The sequence below is a fragment of the Maniola hyperantus genome, chromosome 16 (genome assembly GCF_902806685.2).
Source record: "Maniola hyperantus chromosome 16, iAphHyp1.2, whole genome shotgun sequence".
Lineage (NCBI taxonomy): Eukaryota > Metazoa > Arthropoda > Insecta > Lepidoptera > Nymphalidae > Maniola > Maniola hyperantus.
The window spans coordinates 14,292,929-14,313,440 of NC_048551.1; the positions used below are offsets into that span (position 1 = coordinate 14,292,929).

Genomic DNA, 20,512 nt, shown 5'->3' on the forward strand with positions numbered 1-20,512 from the left:
AAGTACGGATTTTATTTTTAAAATAAAATCCTTACGTGCGAAGGGGGGTAATGTAACGAAGCGTTACATGAATTTATTATTTATATTATAATTTTATCTAATTTATTATTATAAATCATATTTTTAAACGTAATTTTGTATTTTTTTAAATTCATATACACTGTGTTATTAAATTTAGGCGTTGCAAATAGCAACACCCATTTCCAAACGCAATCTTTGCTGTTGCTTGTTTTATACGTCAGGTCGAATAGAACGGCTTGAAGTTGGTTTGATTGACAGACCGCCATTATGCACCCGGCGCGTCTTGACGCTGGGTGTGTAAGTTTTTTTTGTTGCGTCCACCTTTTTTTATGGTGGACGCGACGCCTTTAAAATGTGCGTTATCGAAATGTTTTCTCTAATTTAAATATATTATGCAGTGCTCTTACGCTCCCGTTTACGGGTAAGTTTTGGATGGTACTCAAACATGTAAATCGTAATTGTTTCATTGTCATTTTTTTTCACCACGTTGCATACTTAGTTATTTTTCAAATTTCGATTATTCTACTTGCTTATTTTAATAATCATAACCTTAGTAGTTAATTTCAACCTTTGCATTAACGATTAGCGTAGTTTATTTGCCAATTCATTAGTAATTTTCAATCTAGATTGCATCATCATTGTAAAATTATTTTGACAACCCTCTTTTTTATATTTTTGTGAATAATTTCATTATTTTCAATATTTTGGGCCTTCAGCCGTTTATTTAGCCAAATCATTGTAATCTCCGTTCTGATATCGCCACACCGGCAATTCTGTCATGTTGAAGTACTTACCTTCTGTGTTCGACACGGACCCGGGTTCGATTCCAGAACGGAAATTTATATGCCAGAGGATAACCCACCTTGGTTATCATTTCCAGGGGCGAAGTTTGGATTTAAAGGCGGGTTTAAACCCCATCATCTAGTCAGCACCGTCGGGTACCCACGGCAACATCTGCTGACACCGAACTCCCGGCCTCACACCATCTACGAGGCCGACAACACGAGGGGAGTACACATTACTGCCGCTAGGGCAAAGGCCGAAATCAACGTAACACCACGACCCTACAAATTTTGTGTGCCGACCTACGAGCTAAGCCGCGGTAGTTTTCTGTACCAACATTTTATATTATTAAATCCTACCGTGTGCTATTTACGCAGTTTCATTTCACTCATTTCTATCATAAATAATTTTTTTTAACACCCGGTACAATGTAAATGAACTGATCGGGGAACTGAGCGGGGCTAGGGTTGGCTGCCAGATTGGAGGCGTTAGCGTCAACAATCTGAGCTACGCCGACGACATGGCCCTGCTCAGTCCCTCGGTCTGCGGCCTGCGTAGCCTTATTGAAATCTGTGAAAAATATGCGGAAAAACATGGTTTATTGTATAATGTTACAAAAACTAAAGTTATGATATTCAAATACAAAAAAGGCCCAGAAAATGTTCTGCCCATAAGACTATGTGGCTCCGAACTGCAATATGTTACTAAATTCAAATATCTAGGACATGTATTAAGCGACACGATGAAAGACAATGAGGACCTAGAGAGACAGAGACGGTCTCTGGCGGCAAAAAGCAACATGCTGGCTAGGCGGTTCACCCGCTGTTCCCGACAAGTAAAGGTCACCCTGTTCAAAGCCTACTGCCAGGCGCTCTACACCTCTCAGCTCTGGTACGACTATACTAAAGCCACTTTTGACGCTCTCAGAGTGCAGTACAACAACGCGTTTCGAGCTCTGCTAGGGCTGCCGTGGAGGTGCAGCGCGTCGGGTATGTTTGCGATGCACAGGGTTGACGACTTTTATGCGGTAATGCGTAGGTCGAGGGCAGGATTCATGTCAAGACTGCATACTACTAATAATCTAATAATAATAGAAATGGTAAATATTGTTTATACATATTGTAATTTTTAAATTTTTATATGGGTCCCCCCAGACCTGAAATAAAATATTTTTATTTTATTTATTTTTATTTATACAATACACGTAACAATATAAAATTGGTGAACAATAACCTAAGCTGGAGGCGGAAGAACGGACTGCAGGGGCTATCGCGTTCGTGGCCTCGACTGGGTGTCGGAGTGGGCTGCAGGTAGCTACCGCACTCCTTAACCCGACTAGTCTTAGAGGACTGCGTGGCTATCGCTCTAAGACCGGTCGCTAAGCTCGGAACAAGTACTCTGTGGCTCGGAATGATCTTCACACCGGCGGGCGCGCTCTTTTATACTCGCGGATCGCCGCTTCTTGCGTAGGCGGCTACTCGATGACGTGTTTGTAGAACAGTGCAGTTAGTAGAGAGCGAGTGGGAAAGCATTCGGCGGGCGCGCGGACCCATGGTTTGTAACGAGTTTATTTATTTATTTATTTTTATTTAGAGGTTGGCGAAGGTGTCGCTATAAGGAGTGATGTGGAGGCGACTTAGGTAGGGTTAGGTTACCTTGCTCTGCAGTTTTCCCTGTGCAAGACGTGAGAATTACAATGATTGTAATTGAGGATAGTTCATGTAATTTGATAACACAAGAATATCGTTAGTTCACATATGCGGCCTGGTTCACGTAAGTAAATCCTGACTTATCCGATAGGTTGTTTGTCCGAAGTGCTGAGAACTAATTGTAAAGAACTTTGATTAAAGTACCTAGTGGTTAATTACTACATTCTGATGTCGGCTGAGGATTAATAATAGTAATTATTGGTCATCCTCCTTCTCTCTTCATCCTTATCCTCCTTCCTCCTCGTGCGAGCCAGTACATATTATATTTTTTATATCTGTCATTAGGTGTCTGTGAACTCGCATCATGTGCCAATGGTTCCGAAATACAAGAGTGCTCTTTGTATTATAAGTTCTATAATTTCCTGTAAGTATATTATTCTTTGGGGTTACAAGTGATTTGACAAAAAAGTCGAGTAATGAAGTGATCTGATTGAAATTGATTTGAATTGATATTAGCAAATCATAATAGTTTATGGCAGACTTATAATTTATACACTCGGTTAGCGTGGTGAACTAGGGCCGAAACCTGCTTATTCTCAAATTACATCCGTGTAGTGGGCTGGCGGGCGATGGGTTGAGGTGATGAGTGATTGACGTTTTTTGGTTTTTCCCTTTTTCAGTTGCACAAGAAATTACAATGTAATAAATAAAACAAACCAATAGTTTCATATGGATGTATTTCTCATCGTAAAGACAATAGGAGCGCTGGCGCGGCAGTGTGCCTGGAGCCTTACATTTGTGTTATCACTTAGCAGCAGGTGTGTGCGGTGCCGTCAGCGGTACCCCGTCACTTTGTGTCGGATGTCGGATATAGTATAACTAAGGTCGGATGTGGACCAGAACGACGTGCGGGGGCGGCGCGGGCTGCGGGGGGAGGTTACGTCAGAGTGACAGGGTACCGCTGACGGCGCGCCGGCCGTGCCGCAGACACTGAGCACCGCGTGACGAGTGGGGGGACGTGGGAGGGCGGCGCGGGCTGCGGGGGGAGGTTACGTCAGAGTGACAGGGTGCCGCTGACGGCGCGCCGGCCGTGCCGCAGACACTGAGCACCGCGTGACGAGTGGGGGGACGTGCGGGGGCGGCGCGGGCTGCGGGGGGAGGTTACGTCAGAGTGACAGGGTACCGCTGACGGCGCGCCGGCCGTGCCGCAGACACTGAGCACCGCGTGACGAGTGGGGGGACGTGGGAGGGCGGCGCGGGCTGCGGGGGGAGGTTACGTCAGAGTGACAGGGTGCCGCTGACGGCGCGCCGGCCGTGCCGCAGACACTGAGCACCGCGTGACGAGTGGGGGGACGTGCGGGGGCGGCGCGGGCTGCGGGGGGAGGTTACGTCAGAGTGACAGGGTACCGCTGACGGCGCGCCGGCCGTGCCGCAGACACTGAGCACCGCGTGACGAGTGGGGGGACGTGGGAGGGCGGCGCGGGCTGCGGGGGGAGGTTACGTCAGAGTGACAGGGTGCCGCTGACGGCGCGCCGGCCGTGCCGCAGACACTGAGCACCGCGTGACGAGTGGGGGGACGTGCGGGGGCGGCGCGGGCTGCGGGGGGAGGTTACGTCAGAGTGACAGGGTGCCGCTGACGGCGCGCCGGCCGTGCCGCAGACACTGAGCACCGCGTGACGAGTGGGGGGACGTGCGGGGGCGGCGCGGGCTGCGGGGGGAGGTTACGTCAGAGTGACAGGGTACCGCTGACGGCGCGCCGGCCGTGCCGCAGACACTGAGCACCGCGTGACGAGTGGGGGGACGTGGGAGGGCGGCGCGGGCTGCGGGGGGAGGTTACGTCAGAGTGACAGGGTGCCGCTGACGGCGCGCCGGCCGTGCCGCAGACACTGAGCACCGCGTGACGAGTGGGGGGACGTGCGGGGGCGGCGCGGGCTGCGGGGGGAGGTTACGTCAGAGTGACAGGGTGCCGCAGCGGCACCACGCGGCGGCTCGGACGATCCTTATTCTATCCTAGTGTGATAGCGGCCTCCATTTCCCCGACTGGCTGCGTCGCGCCTCCACTGACTAGGGACAGACTGCAGGTCATAGTTAGGTCTCTGCCTAACACGGCTCCGGGAATCGACGGCATCACTGCGAGGATGGTCAAGCGCGTGTGACATCTCTGGCGCCTTCGACACCGCCTGGTGGCCCATGATCATGCTGAAGGCGGGGTGGGTGCCCGCCCAACGTCTACCGCATGCTCGCTGACTACTTCAGCAGACGGCGAGTAGGCATGATCGTCGGCGACCGAAGATCGAGTCTGCTGCGGCCGACTCCATCTCCTTATTTGAGGATTGGGCCCAAAGGAACCGCCTCTTCTTTGCCCCTGCGAAATCGCAGACGGTAACGCTCAGGGGTAGGCTCCAGCGGGCTCCGCTCATCAAACTCGGTGGTGCGTCGATCAGGGCGGTGCGGTCTGCCGTCGTACTGGGCGTAACGATCGACTCAAGTCTGTCTTTCGCCGAGCATGCGCGATCGAGCGCGCCGCTAATTGCTTCGGGAACATGTCGCGCGTGTCGGCCTCTTCCTGGGGCATTCGATACCCCGCGTTGCGCGTTCTCTATCACGGCACCTATGTAGCATCGGTCGCGTCTGCTGCGGCGTGTTGGGCCGAGAGGGCGACGCTCTATGTTGTGCGGACGTCGTTGGTCCGGTCCCAGAGGCCCGCTTTGATCCTCTTGACCAAGCTACGGGAGTTCGCGCACCACTGGCACAAGATGCGGAACAGCTCGGACCGTGATCGTGGACCAGTGGGTTTTTGAGGAAGGATCCGGACCGCGGGGCACGCGGGGATCTGCGTGTTGTGTACGTCTGCCCCAGAAAGGGGAGAAAGACGAAAAGGGACAACTGACAAGGAAAGGATAGAAAGAATTTGTAGGGAGTCAAGAAGGCGCCCCGGGAAAGAGCCACCGAGCAAGTACCGAACGGGCGCCCTCCCGCGTTTCGGCCCATATAACCGCGAGGTTGGTGGGGCCATGGGAGGTGAGGGGTTATCCTAGTGTGGGATGTTGTCCGTTTGACCGTAATTGCGCCACAATTAGTGTTAGATATGTATCACGACCGAGTCGACACTTACGACATAAATATGTATAATTAATTCTAGCCAAATAAACTCTTTATTAGATAACAAGGCATTTTGATCGTTGGAAATAATAATTATAATCTACGATTGCTCCACACATATTGTGCTTACATTACTGAGATCATCATTTACATTATACTTTCTACTTAATCATAACGTAGGTAGGTATAATTGAACGCCGTTTCGTCGGCGCAGAGCCCCATGCAGCGGGCTACAGTGGGCTACGGCGGGCTACAGCGGGCTACAGCGGGCTACAGCGGGCCGCAGGTACCTACAGAGTCTTGTAATATTACATCGATACCAGAATATCATAATATAAGTTGGTAGTTTGCGAGAGTAAGAAAATATCAATTGGTCGGTGACTGGTGAGTGATCACGTTTGAAAATACAATTCAAAATAAATCGTGAAAGAGTTTCGCTTTCCGATAAAGGTGTATATTTATATTATTTATACTTTATTTATATATTTTTACAAACACTTAAAATAGTCTAGGTAGGTATGTATATCGTTAGTAATATATTGCTATACAACAGGCAGTCGGTGCCTCGCTCGCGGAGTGCGGCGTGCGGCGCGGCGAGCGGCGCGGCGAGCGGCGTGGCGAGCGCGGCGGCGGGCTCGCCGCTCGACCGACTGCACTACTCAAACGTTATTATTAACTAATAAAAAGCAGAATAAAGCTTATCAAACATCGGCGCACCGCCGACAACTCGATAGCACGGATCGACACCGATCCGCAGCTCGAGTACACACCACGCGCGCCGCGCCGCTCGCCGCGCCGCTCGCCGAGCAGGCCGTTCCACTCGGCGACGATTCTTTTTACTTATGTTTAAAGCGAAAAAAATATGTTAAAAAGTCAGTATGTCGTGCAGGACACGGCTCCGAGCCCGCGCCTCGTCGCCGCTGCTCCGCGGCGCGCCCTCACGCCACTGCGGCGAGCAGAGGGCGGGCGGCGCGCTACTGGGCCGCGCCGCCCGCCGCCGCGCGCTACACGAAGTCACGGCGCCGCGCCGTCGCCGGGCTGCTTGGCGGCTCGCCAGGCGTCGTTGGCGTGGGCGCTAGGGGCGCGGCGCCTTTGCTGCGCGCCTGAAACATCCAAACGGGAAACGTTCAGTGCGTGCCGAGCCGGCGCGGTGCGGCGTGGCGCGGCTCGTGCCGCTCGCCCCGAGCGCGGGACGCACACACCTTCGTCCGTCGCTTCCTAGCGAGAGCGGTGGAGTCGGTTCGGTCCAGTCGGTCGACACGCTCGCCTCGCTCGGTGCGCTCCAGCCGGTCGGGGCGCTCGGCCCGCTCGGTCCGCTCGGTCCGCTCAGCCACGTCCGCCGCGGCCTCGGCGGGGTCGGCGCCGAGCCGGGAAGCGAGCAGGGTCAGGAGTTCTTCAACGCGGCCCAGCTGTTGCAGTCGAAGATTGTAAATAAAGTAAAATAACTTAAATTCTTAGCGACACAGGACAAATTCAAAGAATTATACAATAGTTACACATAGGTTAACAATCCTGCCCCCCGATTGTGTAAGAATAACCATTTCATGGCTATCGCAATCGTCAAGAACTCTGCCCTTTGATTGGCTGTGAAAAAATGTAAACAGCGAATCAACCAATCAAAGGGCAGAATTTCTTGACGATTGCGATAGCCATGAAATGGTTATTCTTACACAATTGGGGGGCTGGTCCTCGGGTATATAAATAATTAATACAGAATTTGTATAATTAATAGAACATAGAAATAGGGCATTTTACACCAAGCGAGAAAGAGAAATTTAAAAATATCAATCCTAAACATTCAAAACACGCAAAATTGTAGACGTCTGGAACCGAAACACAATCGCGACTAGCGTTTTCGCGGGGTTTGAAATGCATAATTTAAACGCATTTTAGCATTTATCGATCGAATAAAATTTCTGTTTTTTCGGTAATTCATTATCAGCTTGGCATCAAATTGAGACACTAAAAATAAGGAAAAATACCCTATTATACTTACAGCAATGCAATAATGTAAATCTGCCGTTTCGTTGTCAGTCGCTCGAGGTCAAACGACCAATTTGGATGGCCGACTGTCAGCAACACGAGTAATGATTGCATCCTCCTGAATCTCTATTTATTTTTTATTTTTTATTTATTTTTTTATTTAGACAAAAAAAAAAAAGCGAATAATTCACACCACACTTCCAGACCAAAGCACTAGACAAAAAGCCGCGACTGGTGTTGGCAGTTTGCAGCCCAAATAGACCGTAGTCTGTGCTAGGGCTGACAAAGTTCATCGACCTCATTCATACTATATTATATTATATTATATACTATACTATATATATATTCATACATTACTAAAACTATATTTTACTACTATATTCTATAGTTTAGGAGTGCCGTACCCTACATCATCACATTGAGGAGTTGGGACATGGAGTCCAAGCATTCGCTCGGTGCCTACACTATAAATGAACTACGACAAACATTAAAAAAAACGGGCCGAATTGAGAACCTTTTTGGAAGTCGGTTAAAATTCGTGATCGATACAATAATAAATTAAGATTTTGAACATCAAATCAAAGTGCGATGGAACCTTTTGCTGCAGTCGTTGCACCTCGTTGCGCACGTCGCGCCGCAGCTCCGCCAGCGCCGCGTCGTGCGGCGACGGCGCGGGCGCGGCGGCGGCAGCGGGAGTGGGCAGCGCGAGGGCGGGCGCGGGGGCGGGGGCGGGCGCCGGCGGCGCGGGCGCGGGCTGCGCGGGGGCGGGCGGGATGCTCGCCTTGCGGTCGTCCACTTCCTCGTCGATGGGCTCGCGCCGCGGCGCCGCGCCCAGCACGCTGCCCGCGCGGCCGCGCCCGAAGGCAGTCTGTGAATTACGCGAAGGCAATTATCGTTTCATTTCATATGAGCCTCAATAACTCAACCGGTAAAGGAGTGGACTGAAAACCGAAAGGTCGACGGTTCAAACCCCGCCCGTTGCACTATTGTCGTACCTACTCCTAGCACAAGCCTGACGCTTAGTTGGAGAGGAAAGGGGAATATTAGTCATTTAACATGGCTAATATTCTTTTTAAAAAAAAAATTAATACAATTTATCCCAAAAGAACATAGGCAAACTTCATACATTTATTGAACGTATACAAAAATATTGGATATCACAACTTAAATACAAAAAAACTATATAGTATTATAGTATATACATATAGAAAAACTTATCACTAAAAAACTTATATTTACAAAAAAAAAATCCTATCTATTTAAATTATATATCTAAACTCCGTAGGCATTAACAGTTGCACTAACTATAATATAGTTTCATTAGCTTTATTTCTGTATAATATAACACACTAAATAACAATTCATATTAACATTTACACATTAACAATTTTTATCCCGGAAAATCAAGCTAGGTAGTGTTTTGTATAAAGGTTAACTAACACCCAATAAGTAGGTACCTACCTAAAATATATAAATCGTGTGAGGTCGTTGATCTTTGTCAGCCCTAGCACAGACTACGGTCTATTTGGGCTGCAAATTGCAAACACCAGTCTCGGTTTTTATCTAGTGCTTTGGTCTAAAAGTGTGGTGTAATTAAATGTTCACTGTTCATTATGTCGAAATAAAATTAAAAAAAAATATTGTTCAATCGTAAAGTAGAAGGGAAGGGAACGTCACCTTGAGCGCCACCGCGGCGGCGGGGCGGGCGTCGGGCGCGGCGCCACGCGCGCTGAGCGAGCGCGCGAAGGCAGCGCGCGGCGCCTCGCCCGCGTCCAGCGAGCCACCCGCCAGCAGGCGCCCCCACTTGCCGCGCGCCGCGCCGCCGCCGCTGCCACGGGCGTCGTCGTCGCCGCGCTCGGCGTCGGGCGGCGCGGGCGGCGGCGCGGCGCGCGGCGGCGGCGCGGCGGCCACGCTGCGCTCGCGGCGGAAGCGCGAGAAGATCTTGCGCACGAGGTGGTCCTGCGCCTGCTCCAGCTGCGGCTCGCGCTTGCGGCGCTCCATGAGCTCGCGCTCGCGCCGCACGTCCGCCACCTTGCGGAAGATGAGGCGGTGGCGCAGGTTGTAGGTGAGCGTGAGGTTGCGCGCGAAGCTGTTGGCGAAGGCCTGGTAGAAGTCCAGCACCTCCAGCAGGCGGTCACGCTTGATGGTGTGCAGGTCGCAGTAGGTGAGCGCGCGCACGTTGGCGGCCGACTGCCCCACGGCGCTGTCCTTCCAGAACGAGTCGCCGAACACGTCGCCCTTGCCTGCGCAGAGAGGGGGCGGGTGAGGGGCGCAGGGCGCGGGCGGTGGGGACGGGCGCACACTCACCCAGGATGGCCACCACCTCGTCGTCCTGGATGACCTCGAGGCTGCCGGTGACGATGAAGCACAGCGAGTCGATGGACTCGCCCGTGTGGTAGAGCAGGTCGCCGGGCGCCGAGTGCGACATGTGGAAGTGCATGGCCAGCGCGCGCAGGCAGCCGTCGGACGCAAGGCGGAAGGCGGGGTGCTCGTTGAACACCTTGCGGTTGAGGTGCACGCAGATGTCGGCCTTCATGTCCTTGGGGCAGTAGTTGAGCACCTGCGGGCAGACGGCCGGGCGTGAGGCAAGCGGGTGCGGCGCGGAGCGGGGCGGGGCGGCGGCCGGCGGTGCTCACCTTGTCCGTGTCCAGCCCCTTGGTCATGGCCCACGTGGACACCACGTAGTCCATGACGCGCTCGCTCAGCGCCTTGGGCACCTCGTGCAGCTTCATGAACTCGCGCACGTTGTTGAGCATGTCGTGGTACTTGGCCGTGGCCGACGTCATCTGCTGGATGATGGTGGTCACGTGGCCGAAGATGGTCGCATACAGCAGCGCTGCCAACATCACAATGCTGAACCGTTACAGGAGTGTTCGTATGTCAGCCCTACCTAAATACCTCGCACACAACACTCGGTCCGTTCCGACTCACCGGCGGAACGCGACGCGAGCGCCACGACCACTGCTCACCGCGACGCTTCGTGGGCCTGCACACGGGGGAGTGAGGGGGGGGGTCATATAGTATCACTTAACGGAAGCCACGGGAAGTCTACTCGATAACCAAATATTGGAAAGCATGCGGGTGTGGGGGTGTGGGAGTGGGGGAGGCGGCAGGGAGGCGGCGGGGAGGGCGCGGCGCCCGCCGCAGCGCGCTGCGCGGGGGTCGCGCCGTGCTCCGGCTAATAAGAGAAGAGGTTCCGCACCTGCCACGATCATCATGCAGATGGTGAAGATCTTCTCGTTATCGGTCTCGGCGGCCACGTTGCCGAAGCCCACGGAGGTCATGCACGTCATGGTGAAGTACAGCGCCGTGACGTACATGGTCTTGCGCGACGGCCCGTTCACCAGCTCGGGCCCGTCCGACTCGTTGGACCACACGTACGCGTACGGGCTCTGCGTCACGTTGGCCAGCTTCCACAGCCACGAGTACTGCAGGCCCGAGTCGGCGTCGGAACGGCCGATGCTGTACCACACGCACGCCAGCCAGTGCGCCACCAGCATGTAGAAGCACAGCAGCAAGATGAGCATGGCGGCGCCGTACTCCAGGTAGCGGTCCAGCTTGCGCACCACGCGGCCCAGGCGCAGCAGGCGCACCACCTTGAGCGCCGAGAACAGGCTGCCGATGCCGTCCTCGTCGTGGTCGAAGGCGTTGAACACGTCGTAGGGCAGGCACGACAGCAGGTCGATGAGGAACCACGACTTGAAGTAGTTGCGGCGGATCACCTTGGGGTCGCTCACCACCTCGCCGCCCGCGCCCACGAACGTGGTGTGGAAGTTCAGCACGATGTCGATGAAGAACACCACGTCCACGATGGAGTCGATGACGAGCAGCGACACGTCCTCGCTCGTCTTGTTCTTGAAGGCCACGTTGTACGGCACCATGATGGCCGTGTAGAAGGTGAGGCACAGGATGATCCAGTCCCAGATGGCCTTGAACGCGCAGTAGTGCAGCAGGATGTGCGGCGGCGTCTTGGGCGCCTCCTGCCGGTACTGCGGCAGCACGTCGCCCGACAGCGACATCACCTGCGACACGACACACGCGATACATGCGGCGCTCGTCCGGCCAGCCGCTAGCCACTAGCCAGGACGCAGGTACTGACGTGCGCCAGCTGGCTCGTGCGCGCCGGCTCCTTGAGCGCCGGCAGCGCCGACACCAGCACGGAGCGCGAGCGCGTCACGCTGCGCGCCAGCTTCGCGAACTTGGACAGCCCGCCCTTGGGGTCGTCGGCGTCGATGGGCTGCTTGAGCGCGGTGATGTCGCGGAACGTGAGCAGGAACAGCACCACCAGCTCGCGCTCGTTGCGGATGGGCGCCACGTGCACCAGCAGCCACAGCGGCGTGCCTGCGCCATCACGCCATGTAATGCATTTCTATACACGTACCCAATGTCAAAATAATGTACAGTACGTGGCCGAAAGTGATGAACATCGGCCTTTTTTTTCGACGTAATGAAAAGTGAACATTTCACACCACACTTTTAGACCAAAGCACTAGATAAAAACCAAGACTGGTGTTTGCAATTTGCAGCCCAAATAGACCGTAGTCTGTGCTAGGGCTGACAAAGATCAACGACCTCACACGATTTATATATATATTTAGGTAGGTAGACCTACTTATTAGGTGTTAGTTAACCTTTCATACAAAACATTCATACTAGCATTCACGATATGATATTATAATTTAATTTTTTACCTTAATTTAACTAAATTATTTTATTTAAAGAAGAAAGAACACTAAATGGTAGTTTAAAATGAAATAAAAAGGTAGGTACAGTTTTGTATGAATGCTAGTATGAATGTTTTGTATAAATATTTTTGTATGTACCTAAGGTTAACTAACACCTAAAAACCGGGCTGTTTGAAATGGTACACCGATGGCTCAAAGTCAGGCAAAGACGTAGGATGTGGAATTTATGGAGAGAAACCCAGGGTCACACTGTACCGTAACCTGGGGGCCTATGCATCTGTCTTCCAGGCGGAGGTATACGCCATAATAATATGTGTGGAAACCATCCTGCAACACAACCACGTCAATAAAACGATTTACATTCATTCGGATAGCCAAGCAGCTCTTTCAGCTTTGTCTTCAGAGGTTGTTAACTCGAGACTGGTTGAAAACTGAAGAGTAAGCTTAAACACCCTGGCCCAACACAACAGGGTGGTTCTACGATGGGTGCCAGGGCACGCTGGAATAGTAGGCAACGAAAGTGCGGACATTCTGGCAAAATCAGGCGCAAAGGCACGTCAGATAGGCCCAGAGCCCGTCTGCGGTATACCTAAAAGCCTGGTTCAACTTACCCTTGTAACCTATTGCTACTATGACACACTCAACCGCTGGAGAAACTTGCCAGGGTTAAACCACTCGAAAGCGCTGGTCAAATCCTTCAACAAGAAGGTAGCATCTGAGGTGCTGGCGCTTTACAGAAGTAATCTGTGCATCCTGGTGCGAGCTTTAAGGGGTCACTGTGGCCTGAAAAGGCACATGTATAACCTTAAGCTCCAGGGCTCGGACACCTGCAGGCTGTGCCACGAGTCTCCCGACACTCCGATGCACATTATCTGCTTCTGCCCTGCTCTGATGCACAAACGTGGCATCCACTTAGGGAGACACATCATTTATCCTGAGGATGTTACTTCAATTCCAGTCAAGAAGGTGCTGCTGTATCTGGCGGCCACAGGTGTGAAGTGGAGGCAAACACAATAGATCGGAGACGGTCGCAGTGATTGAGGGATAGCAAGGACCTGTATAGCCCCAAAGAAGAAAGAAGAACACCTAATAAGCAGGTACCTACCTAAAATATATAAATCGTGTGAGGTCGTTGATCTTTGTCAGCCCTAGCACAGACTACGGTCTATTTGGGCTGCAAATTGCAAACACCAGTCTCGGTTTTTATCTAGTGCTTTGGTCTAAAAGTGTGGTGTAATTAAATGTTCACTCTTTTACGTCGAAAAAAAAAAAGTTAATATGAATTGTTATTTGGTGTGTAATATTATACAGAAATAAAGGTAATGAAATTATATTATAGTTAGTGCAACTGTTAATGCCTACGGAGTTTAGATATATAATTTAAATAGATAGGATAAATTGTATTCAATTAAAGCATTCGTTTCAACAGATCTTGTTAACTATAAAGAAGAAACTTTCAAAAGAGCATTCTAGATGAAATTTCTTTACATCGAATTTTAGTTTTTTCTTTAAGGATGGGCGCTGGGCACATAAAGTCAGATTAGATACCTCCAGCGGAACGTTATTGAATAGTTTCGGTGCCGCAGCTGTAAAATGTCTACTCGTGAATCCAGACGTTCGTCGGGGAACTGAACATCTTAGTTGCTTTTGCCGTAGGTGACTGCGAGCTTGCTCGATCGTAAAGTCGTCTATATATTTTGCAATATACATGAATGATGAATGAATGAATACATTTAGAATGACATTTCAGCTTTGTAGAGCGTTGTCTCTGTCACTCATACCGAGACATTGCTCTACAAAGCAGCTATCTCCTTCTAAAGATCGATGTTCATCACTTTTGGCCGCGTACGTACACCTGAGATGGTATCGCATATTCGCAATAAAGAAATTTGAATTTCAATTTGAATTTGAATCGCTCACGACGGAGGGGCCAGCTGAGCCAGACGCCAGGAACACGGCACATACAACGGAATGTGTCTCGCAGGTGACACGTTACTGACATGGTATCGCTCACGACGGAGGGGCCAGCTGAGCCGGGGTCGCTTGTTAGCGCTCCGGTTAGTCGCCGGAACACGGCACATACAACGGAATGTGTCTCGCAGGTGACACGTTACTGACATGGTATCGCTCACGACGGAGGGGCCAGCTGAGCCGGGGTCGGTTGTTAGCGCTCCGGTTAGTCGCCGGAACACGGCACATACAACGGAATGTGTCTCGCAGGTGACACGTTACTGACATGGTATCGCTCACGACGGAGGGGCCAGCTGAGCCGGGGTCGCTTGTTAGCGCTCCGGTTAGTCGCCGGAACACGGCACATACAACGGAATGTGTCTCGCAGGTGACACGTTACTGACATGGTATCGCTCACGACGGAGGGGCCAGCTGAGCCGGGGTCGGTTGTTAGCGCTCCGGTTAGTCGCCGGAACACGGCACATACAACGGAATGTGTCTCGCAGGTGACACGTTACTGACATGGTATCGCTCACGACGGAGGGGCCAGCTGAGCCGGGGTCGCTTGTTAGCGCTCCGGTTAGTCGCCGGAACACGGCACATACAACGGAATGTGTCTCGCAGGTGACACGTTACTGACATGGTATCGCTCACGACCTTTTTGTGTTTGTCATATTATCATTGTTTTGTGTGGGAAGTAATCACAATTAGAGTTCTTCGGACACGTCTTTCAGGATGAAAATAAATAAATGAAGACGACATGAGCGCTCAGTGGTGCGCGCTCAGGGCGACGCGCAAGACACGGCAGCATGCTACGAGCCGGCTGAAGTAAGAATGCCAAGAGACGTTCATTGCGTAAGTCTGCATTGTTACATCTGCCCGTCGTCGCGTCAACAGCTGCAGTGTCCGAAGAGCTGCAGTCGCAGCGGCGTGCGCTGGACGTACGGTTCTTCTTGTAGAGCAGGATCTCGAACTGGTCGGCGAGGTGGTGGTCCAGCGCGCGGTCCACGCGCTCCACCGCCTCCTTCTCCGTCAGCTCGCCGTACATCCACGTGCACCTGCCACAACACACACACACGTCAGCTCGCCGTACATCCACGTGCACCTGCCACAACACACACACACGTCAGCTCGCCGTACATCCACGTGCACCTGCCACAACACACACACACGTCAGCTCGCCGTACATCCACGTGCACCTGCCACAACACACACACACGTCAGCTCGCCGCACATCCACGTGCACCTGCCACAACACACACACACGTCAACTCGCCGTACATCCACGTGCACCTGCCACAACACACACACACGTCAGCTCGCCGTACATCCACGTGCACCTGCCACAACACACACACACGTCAGCTCGCCGTACATCCACGTGCACCTGCCACAACACACACACACGTCAGCTCGCCGTACATCCACGTGCACCTGCCACAACACACACACACGTCAGCTCGCCGCACATCCACGTGCACCTGCCACAACACACACACACGTCAACTCGCCGTACATCCACGTGCACCTGCCACAACACACACACACGTCAGCTCGCCGTACATCCACGTGCACCTGCCACAACACACACACACGTCAGCTCGCCGTACATCCACGTGCACCTGCCACAACACACACACACGTCAGCTCGCCGCACATCCACGTGCACCTGCCACAACACACACACACGTCAACTCGCCGTACATCCACGTGCACCTGCCACAACACACACACACGTCAGCTCGCCGTACATCCACGTGCACCTGCCACAACACACACACACGTCAGCTCGCCGTACATCCACGTGCACCTGCCACAACACACACACACGTCAGCTCGCCGCACATCCACGTGCACCTGCCACAACACACACACACGTCAACTCGCCGTACATCCACGTGCACCTGCCACAACACACACACACGTCAACTCGCCGTACATCCACGTGCACCTGCCACAACACACACACACGTCAGCTCGCCGTACATCCACGTGCACCTGCCACAACACACACACACGTCAACTCGCCGTACATCCACGTGCACCTGCCACAACACACACACACGTCAACTCGCCGTACATCCACGTGCACCTGCCACAACACACACACACGTCAGCTCGCCGTACATCCACGTGCACCTGCCACAACACACACACGTCAGCTCGCCGTACATCCACGTGCACCTGCCACAACACACACACACGTCAACTCGCCGTACATCCACGTGCACCTGCCACAACACACACACACGTCAACTCGCCGTACATCCACGTGCACCTGCCACAACACACACACACGTCAGCTCGCCGTACATCCACGTGCACCTGCCACAACACACACACACGTCAACTCGCCGTACATCCACGTGCACCTGCCACAACACACACACACGTCAGCTCGCCGTACATCCACGTGCACCTGCCACAACACACACACACGTCAGCTCGCCGTACATCCACGTGCACCTGCCACAACACACACACACGTCAACTCGCCGTACATCCACGTGCACCTGCCACAACACACACACACGTCAGCTCGCCGTACATCCACGTGCACCTGCCACAACACACACACACGTCAGCTCGCCGTACATCCACGTGCACCTGCCACAACACACACACACGTCAACTCGCCGTACATCCACGTGCACCTGCCACAACACACACACACGTCAACTCGCCGTACATCCACGTGCACCTGCCACAACACACACACACGTCAGCTCGCCGTACATCCACGTGCACCTGCCACAACACACACACACGTCAGCTCGCCGTACATCCACGTGCACCTGCCACAACACACACACACGTCAGCTCGCCGTACATCCACGTGCACCTGCCACAACACACACACACGTCAGCTCGCCGTACATCCACGTGCACCTGCCACAACACACACACACGTCAGCTCGCCGTACATCCACGTGCACCTGCCACAACACACACACACGTCAGCTCGCCGTACATCCACGTGCACCTGCCACAACACACACACACGTCAGCTCGCCGCACATCCACGTGCACCTGCCACAACACACACACACGTCAGCTCGCCGCACATCCACGTGCACCTGCCACAACACACACACACGTCAGCTCGCCGCACATCCACGTGCACCTGCCACAACACACACACACGTCAGCTCGCCGCACATCCACGTGCACCTGCCACAACACACACACACGTCAGCTCGCCGCACATCCACGTGCACCTGCCACAACACACACACACGTCAGCTCGCCGCACATCCACGTGCACCTGCCACAACACACACACACGTCAGCTCGCCGCACATCCACGTGCACCTGCCACAACACACACACACGTCAGCTCGCCGCACATCCACGTGCACCTGCCACAACACACACACACGTCAGCTCGCCGTACATCCACGTGCACCTGCCACAACACACACACACGTCAGCTCGCCGTACATCCACGTGCACCTGCCACAACACACACACACGTCAGCTCGCCGTACATCCACGTGCACCTGCCACAACACACACACACGTCAGCTCGCCGTACATCCACGTGCACCTGCCACAACACACACACACGTCAGCTCGCCGTACATCCACGTGCACCTGCCACAACACACACACACGTCAGCTCGCCGTACATCCACGTGCACCTGCCACAACACACACACACGTCAGCTCGCCGTACATCCACGTGCACCTGCCACAACACACACACACGTCAGCTCGCCGTACATCCACGTGCACCTGCCACAACACACACACACGTCAGCTCGCCGTACATCCACGTGCACCTGCCACAACACACACACACGTCAGCTCGCCGCACATCCACGTGCACCTGCCACAACACACACACACGTCAGCTCGCCGCACATCCACGTGCACCTGCCACAACACACACACACGTCAGCTCGCCGCACATCCACGTGCACCTGCCACAACACACACACACGTCAGCTCGCCGTACATCCACGTGCACCTGCCACAACACACACACACGTCAGCTCGCCGTACATCCACGTGCACCTGCCACAACACACACACACGTCAGCTCGCCGCACATCCACGTGCACCTGCCACAACACACACACACGTCAGCTCGCCGCACATCCACGTGCACCTGCCACAACACACACACACGTCAGCTCGCCGCACATCCACGTGCACCTGCCACAACACACACACACGTCAGCTCACCGGACATCCACGTGCACCTGCCACAACACACACACACGTCAGCTCGCCGGACATCCACGTGCACCTGCCACAACACACACACACGTCAGCTCGCCGTACATCCACGTGCACCTGCCACAACACACACACACGTCAGCTCGCCGTACATCCACGTGCACCTGCCACAACACACACACACGTCAGCTCACCGGACATCCACGTGCACCTGCCACAACACACACACACGTCAGCTCGCCGTACATCCACGTGCACCTGCCACAACACACACACACGTCAGCTCACCGGACATCCACGTGCACCTGCCACAACACACACACACGTCAGCTCGCCGGACATCCACGTGCACCTGCCACAACACACACACACGTCAGCTCACCGGACATCCACGTGCACCTGCCACAACACACACACACGTCAGCTCGCCGTACATCCACGTGCACCTGCCACAACACACACACACGTCAGCTCACCGGACATCCACGTGCACCTGCCACAACACACACACACGTCAGCTCGCCGGACATCCACGTGCACCTGCCACAACACACACACACGTCAGCTCACCGGACATCCACGTGCACCTGCCACAACACACACACACGTCAGCTCGCCGTACATCCACGTGCACCTGCCACAACACACACACACGTCAGCTCACCGGACATCCACGTGCACCTGCCACAACACACACACACGTCAGCTCGCCGGACATCCACGTGCACCTGCCACAACACACACACACGTCAGCTCACCGGACATCCACGTGCACCTGCCACAACACACACACACGTCAGCTCGCCGGACATCCACGTGCACCTGCCACAACACACACACACGTCAGCTCGCCGTACATCCACGTGTACCTGCTACAACACACACACACGTCAGCTCGCCGGACATCCACGTGCACCTGCCACAACACACACACACGTCAGCTCGCCGGACATCCACGTGCACCTGCCACAACACACACACACGTCAGCTCGCCGGACATCCACGTGCACCTGCCACAACACACACACACGTCAGCTCGCCGGACATCCACGTGCACCTGCCACAACACACACACACGTCAGCTCGCCGGACATCCACGTGCACCTGCCACAACACACACACACACACGTCACTCTCACCGAGGCACCCGAGGCCGATGTTCAAGAACCAAACTTTTGATACCTTGTTCTACTGAACCAAACAAACAAAAAGTTAATCAAAGTCAATTAAATGAAGATGGGAGAAACAATCCTTAGTAGGTACAAGTGAGGTTACGTAGGTACCCATTTAATTGTTACAAGTGAGGTTACGTACCCATTTAATTGTTACAAGTGAGGTTACGTACCCATTTAATTGTTACAAGTGAGGTTACGTACCCATTTAATTGTTACAAGTGAGGTTACGTACCCATTTAATTGTTACAAGTGAGGTTACGTACCCATGTAATTGTTACAAGTGAGGTTACGTACCCACTTAATTGTTACAAGTGAGGTTACGTAGGTACCCATTTTATTGTTACAAGTGAGGTTACGTACCCATTTAATTGTTACAAGTGAGGTTACGTACCCATTTAATTGTTACAAGTGAGGTTACGTACCCATTTAATTGTTACAAGTGAGGTTACGTACCCATGTAATTGTTACAAGTGAGGTTACGTACCCACTTAATTGTTACAAGTGAGGTTACGTAGGTACCCATTTTATTGTTACAAGTGAGGTTACGTACCCATTTAATAGTTACAAGTGAGGTTACGTACCCATTTAATTGTTACAAGTGAGGTTACGTACCCATTTAATTGTTTTTAAGTCCAAAATCACGCCAAATCATCAGAAAAACCTGTAATAATCAGAAGGAGGCAGTAGGCACGCACCGGCACGACTTCTGCATGACGTCGGCGCGGTTGTAGCCGCTCATCTTGCAGAACGTCTCGTTGCAGTACACGATGGGGTAGTCCACGATCTGCGCGTTGGCCAGCAGGAAGCTGCTGTCTGCTGTGGGCAGAAGACCGCCCTCACGTTAGCATGGCCCGCCGCCTGCCGCGGCTGCAGCATGGTACAGTCTGATGCTACATGACGATGAAGATGCGTGCATGCAGGGGAGCAGGACTCGTGCACTCCTAACCTCACTCACACATTTATCCAATTCACACAGAACTCG

General features: G+C 53.2%; 1 protein-coding gene across 5 annotated transcripts in view; it reads right to left on the minus strand.

The window, feature by feature from the left end:
• Positions 1-3,173: 3,173 nt before the first annotated feature.
• eag (ether a go-go) overlaps positions 3,174-20,512 on the minus strand; it is a 28,884-nt gene continuing 11,545 nt past the window's right edge. For 3 of the 5 annotated variants that reach the window (XM_069503774.1, XM_069503773.1, XM_069503775.1), the window contains 10 exons: positions 20,226-20,346; positions 15,119-15,231; positions 11,638-11,879; positions 10,741-11,560; positions 10,175-10,374; positions 9,846-10,098; positions 9,216-9,781; positions 8,134-8,406; positions 6,758-6,964; positions 3,174-6,658 (listed from right to left, as the gene is read on the minus strand). In XM_069503774.1, coding sequence (XP_069359875.1) covers positions 6,560-6,658; positions 6,758-6,964; positions 8,134-8,406; positions 9,216-9,781; positions 9,846-10,098; positions 10,175-10,374; positions 10,741-11,560; positions 11,638-11,879; positions 15,119-15,231; positions 20,226-20,346 — 2,894 coding nt within the window. In that variant the 3' untranslated portion in view covers positions 3,174-6,559. The remainder of the gene's footprint in view (positions 6,659-6,757; positions 6,965-8,133; positions 8,407-9,215; positions 9,782-9,845; positions 10,099-10,174; positions 10,375-10,740; positions 11,561-11,637; positions 11,880-15,118; positions 15,232-20,225; positions 20,347-20,512) is intronic. The other 2 variants (XM_034977220.2, XM_069503777.1) reach the window with 1 other exon arrangement.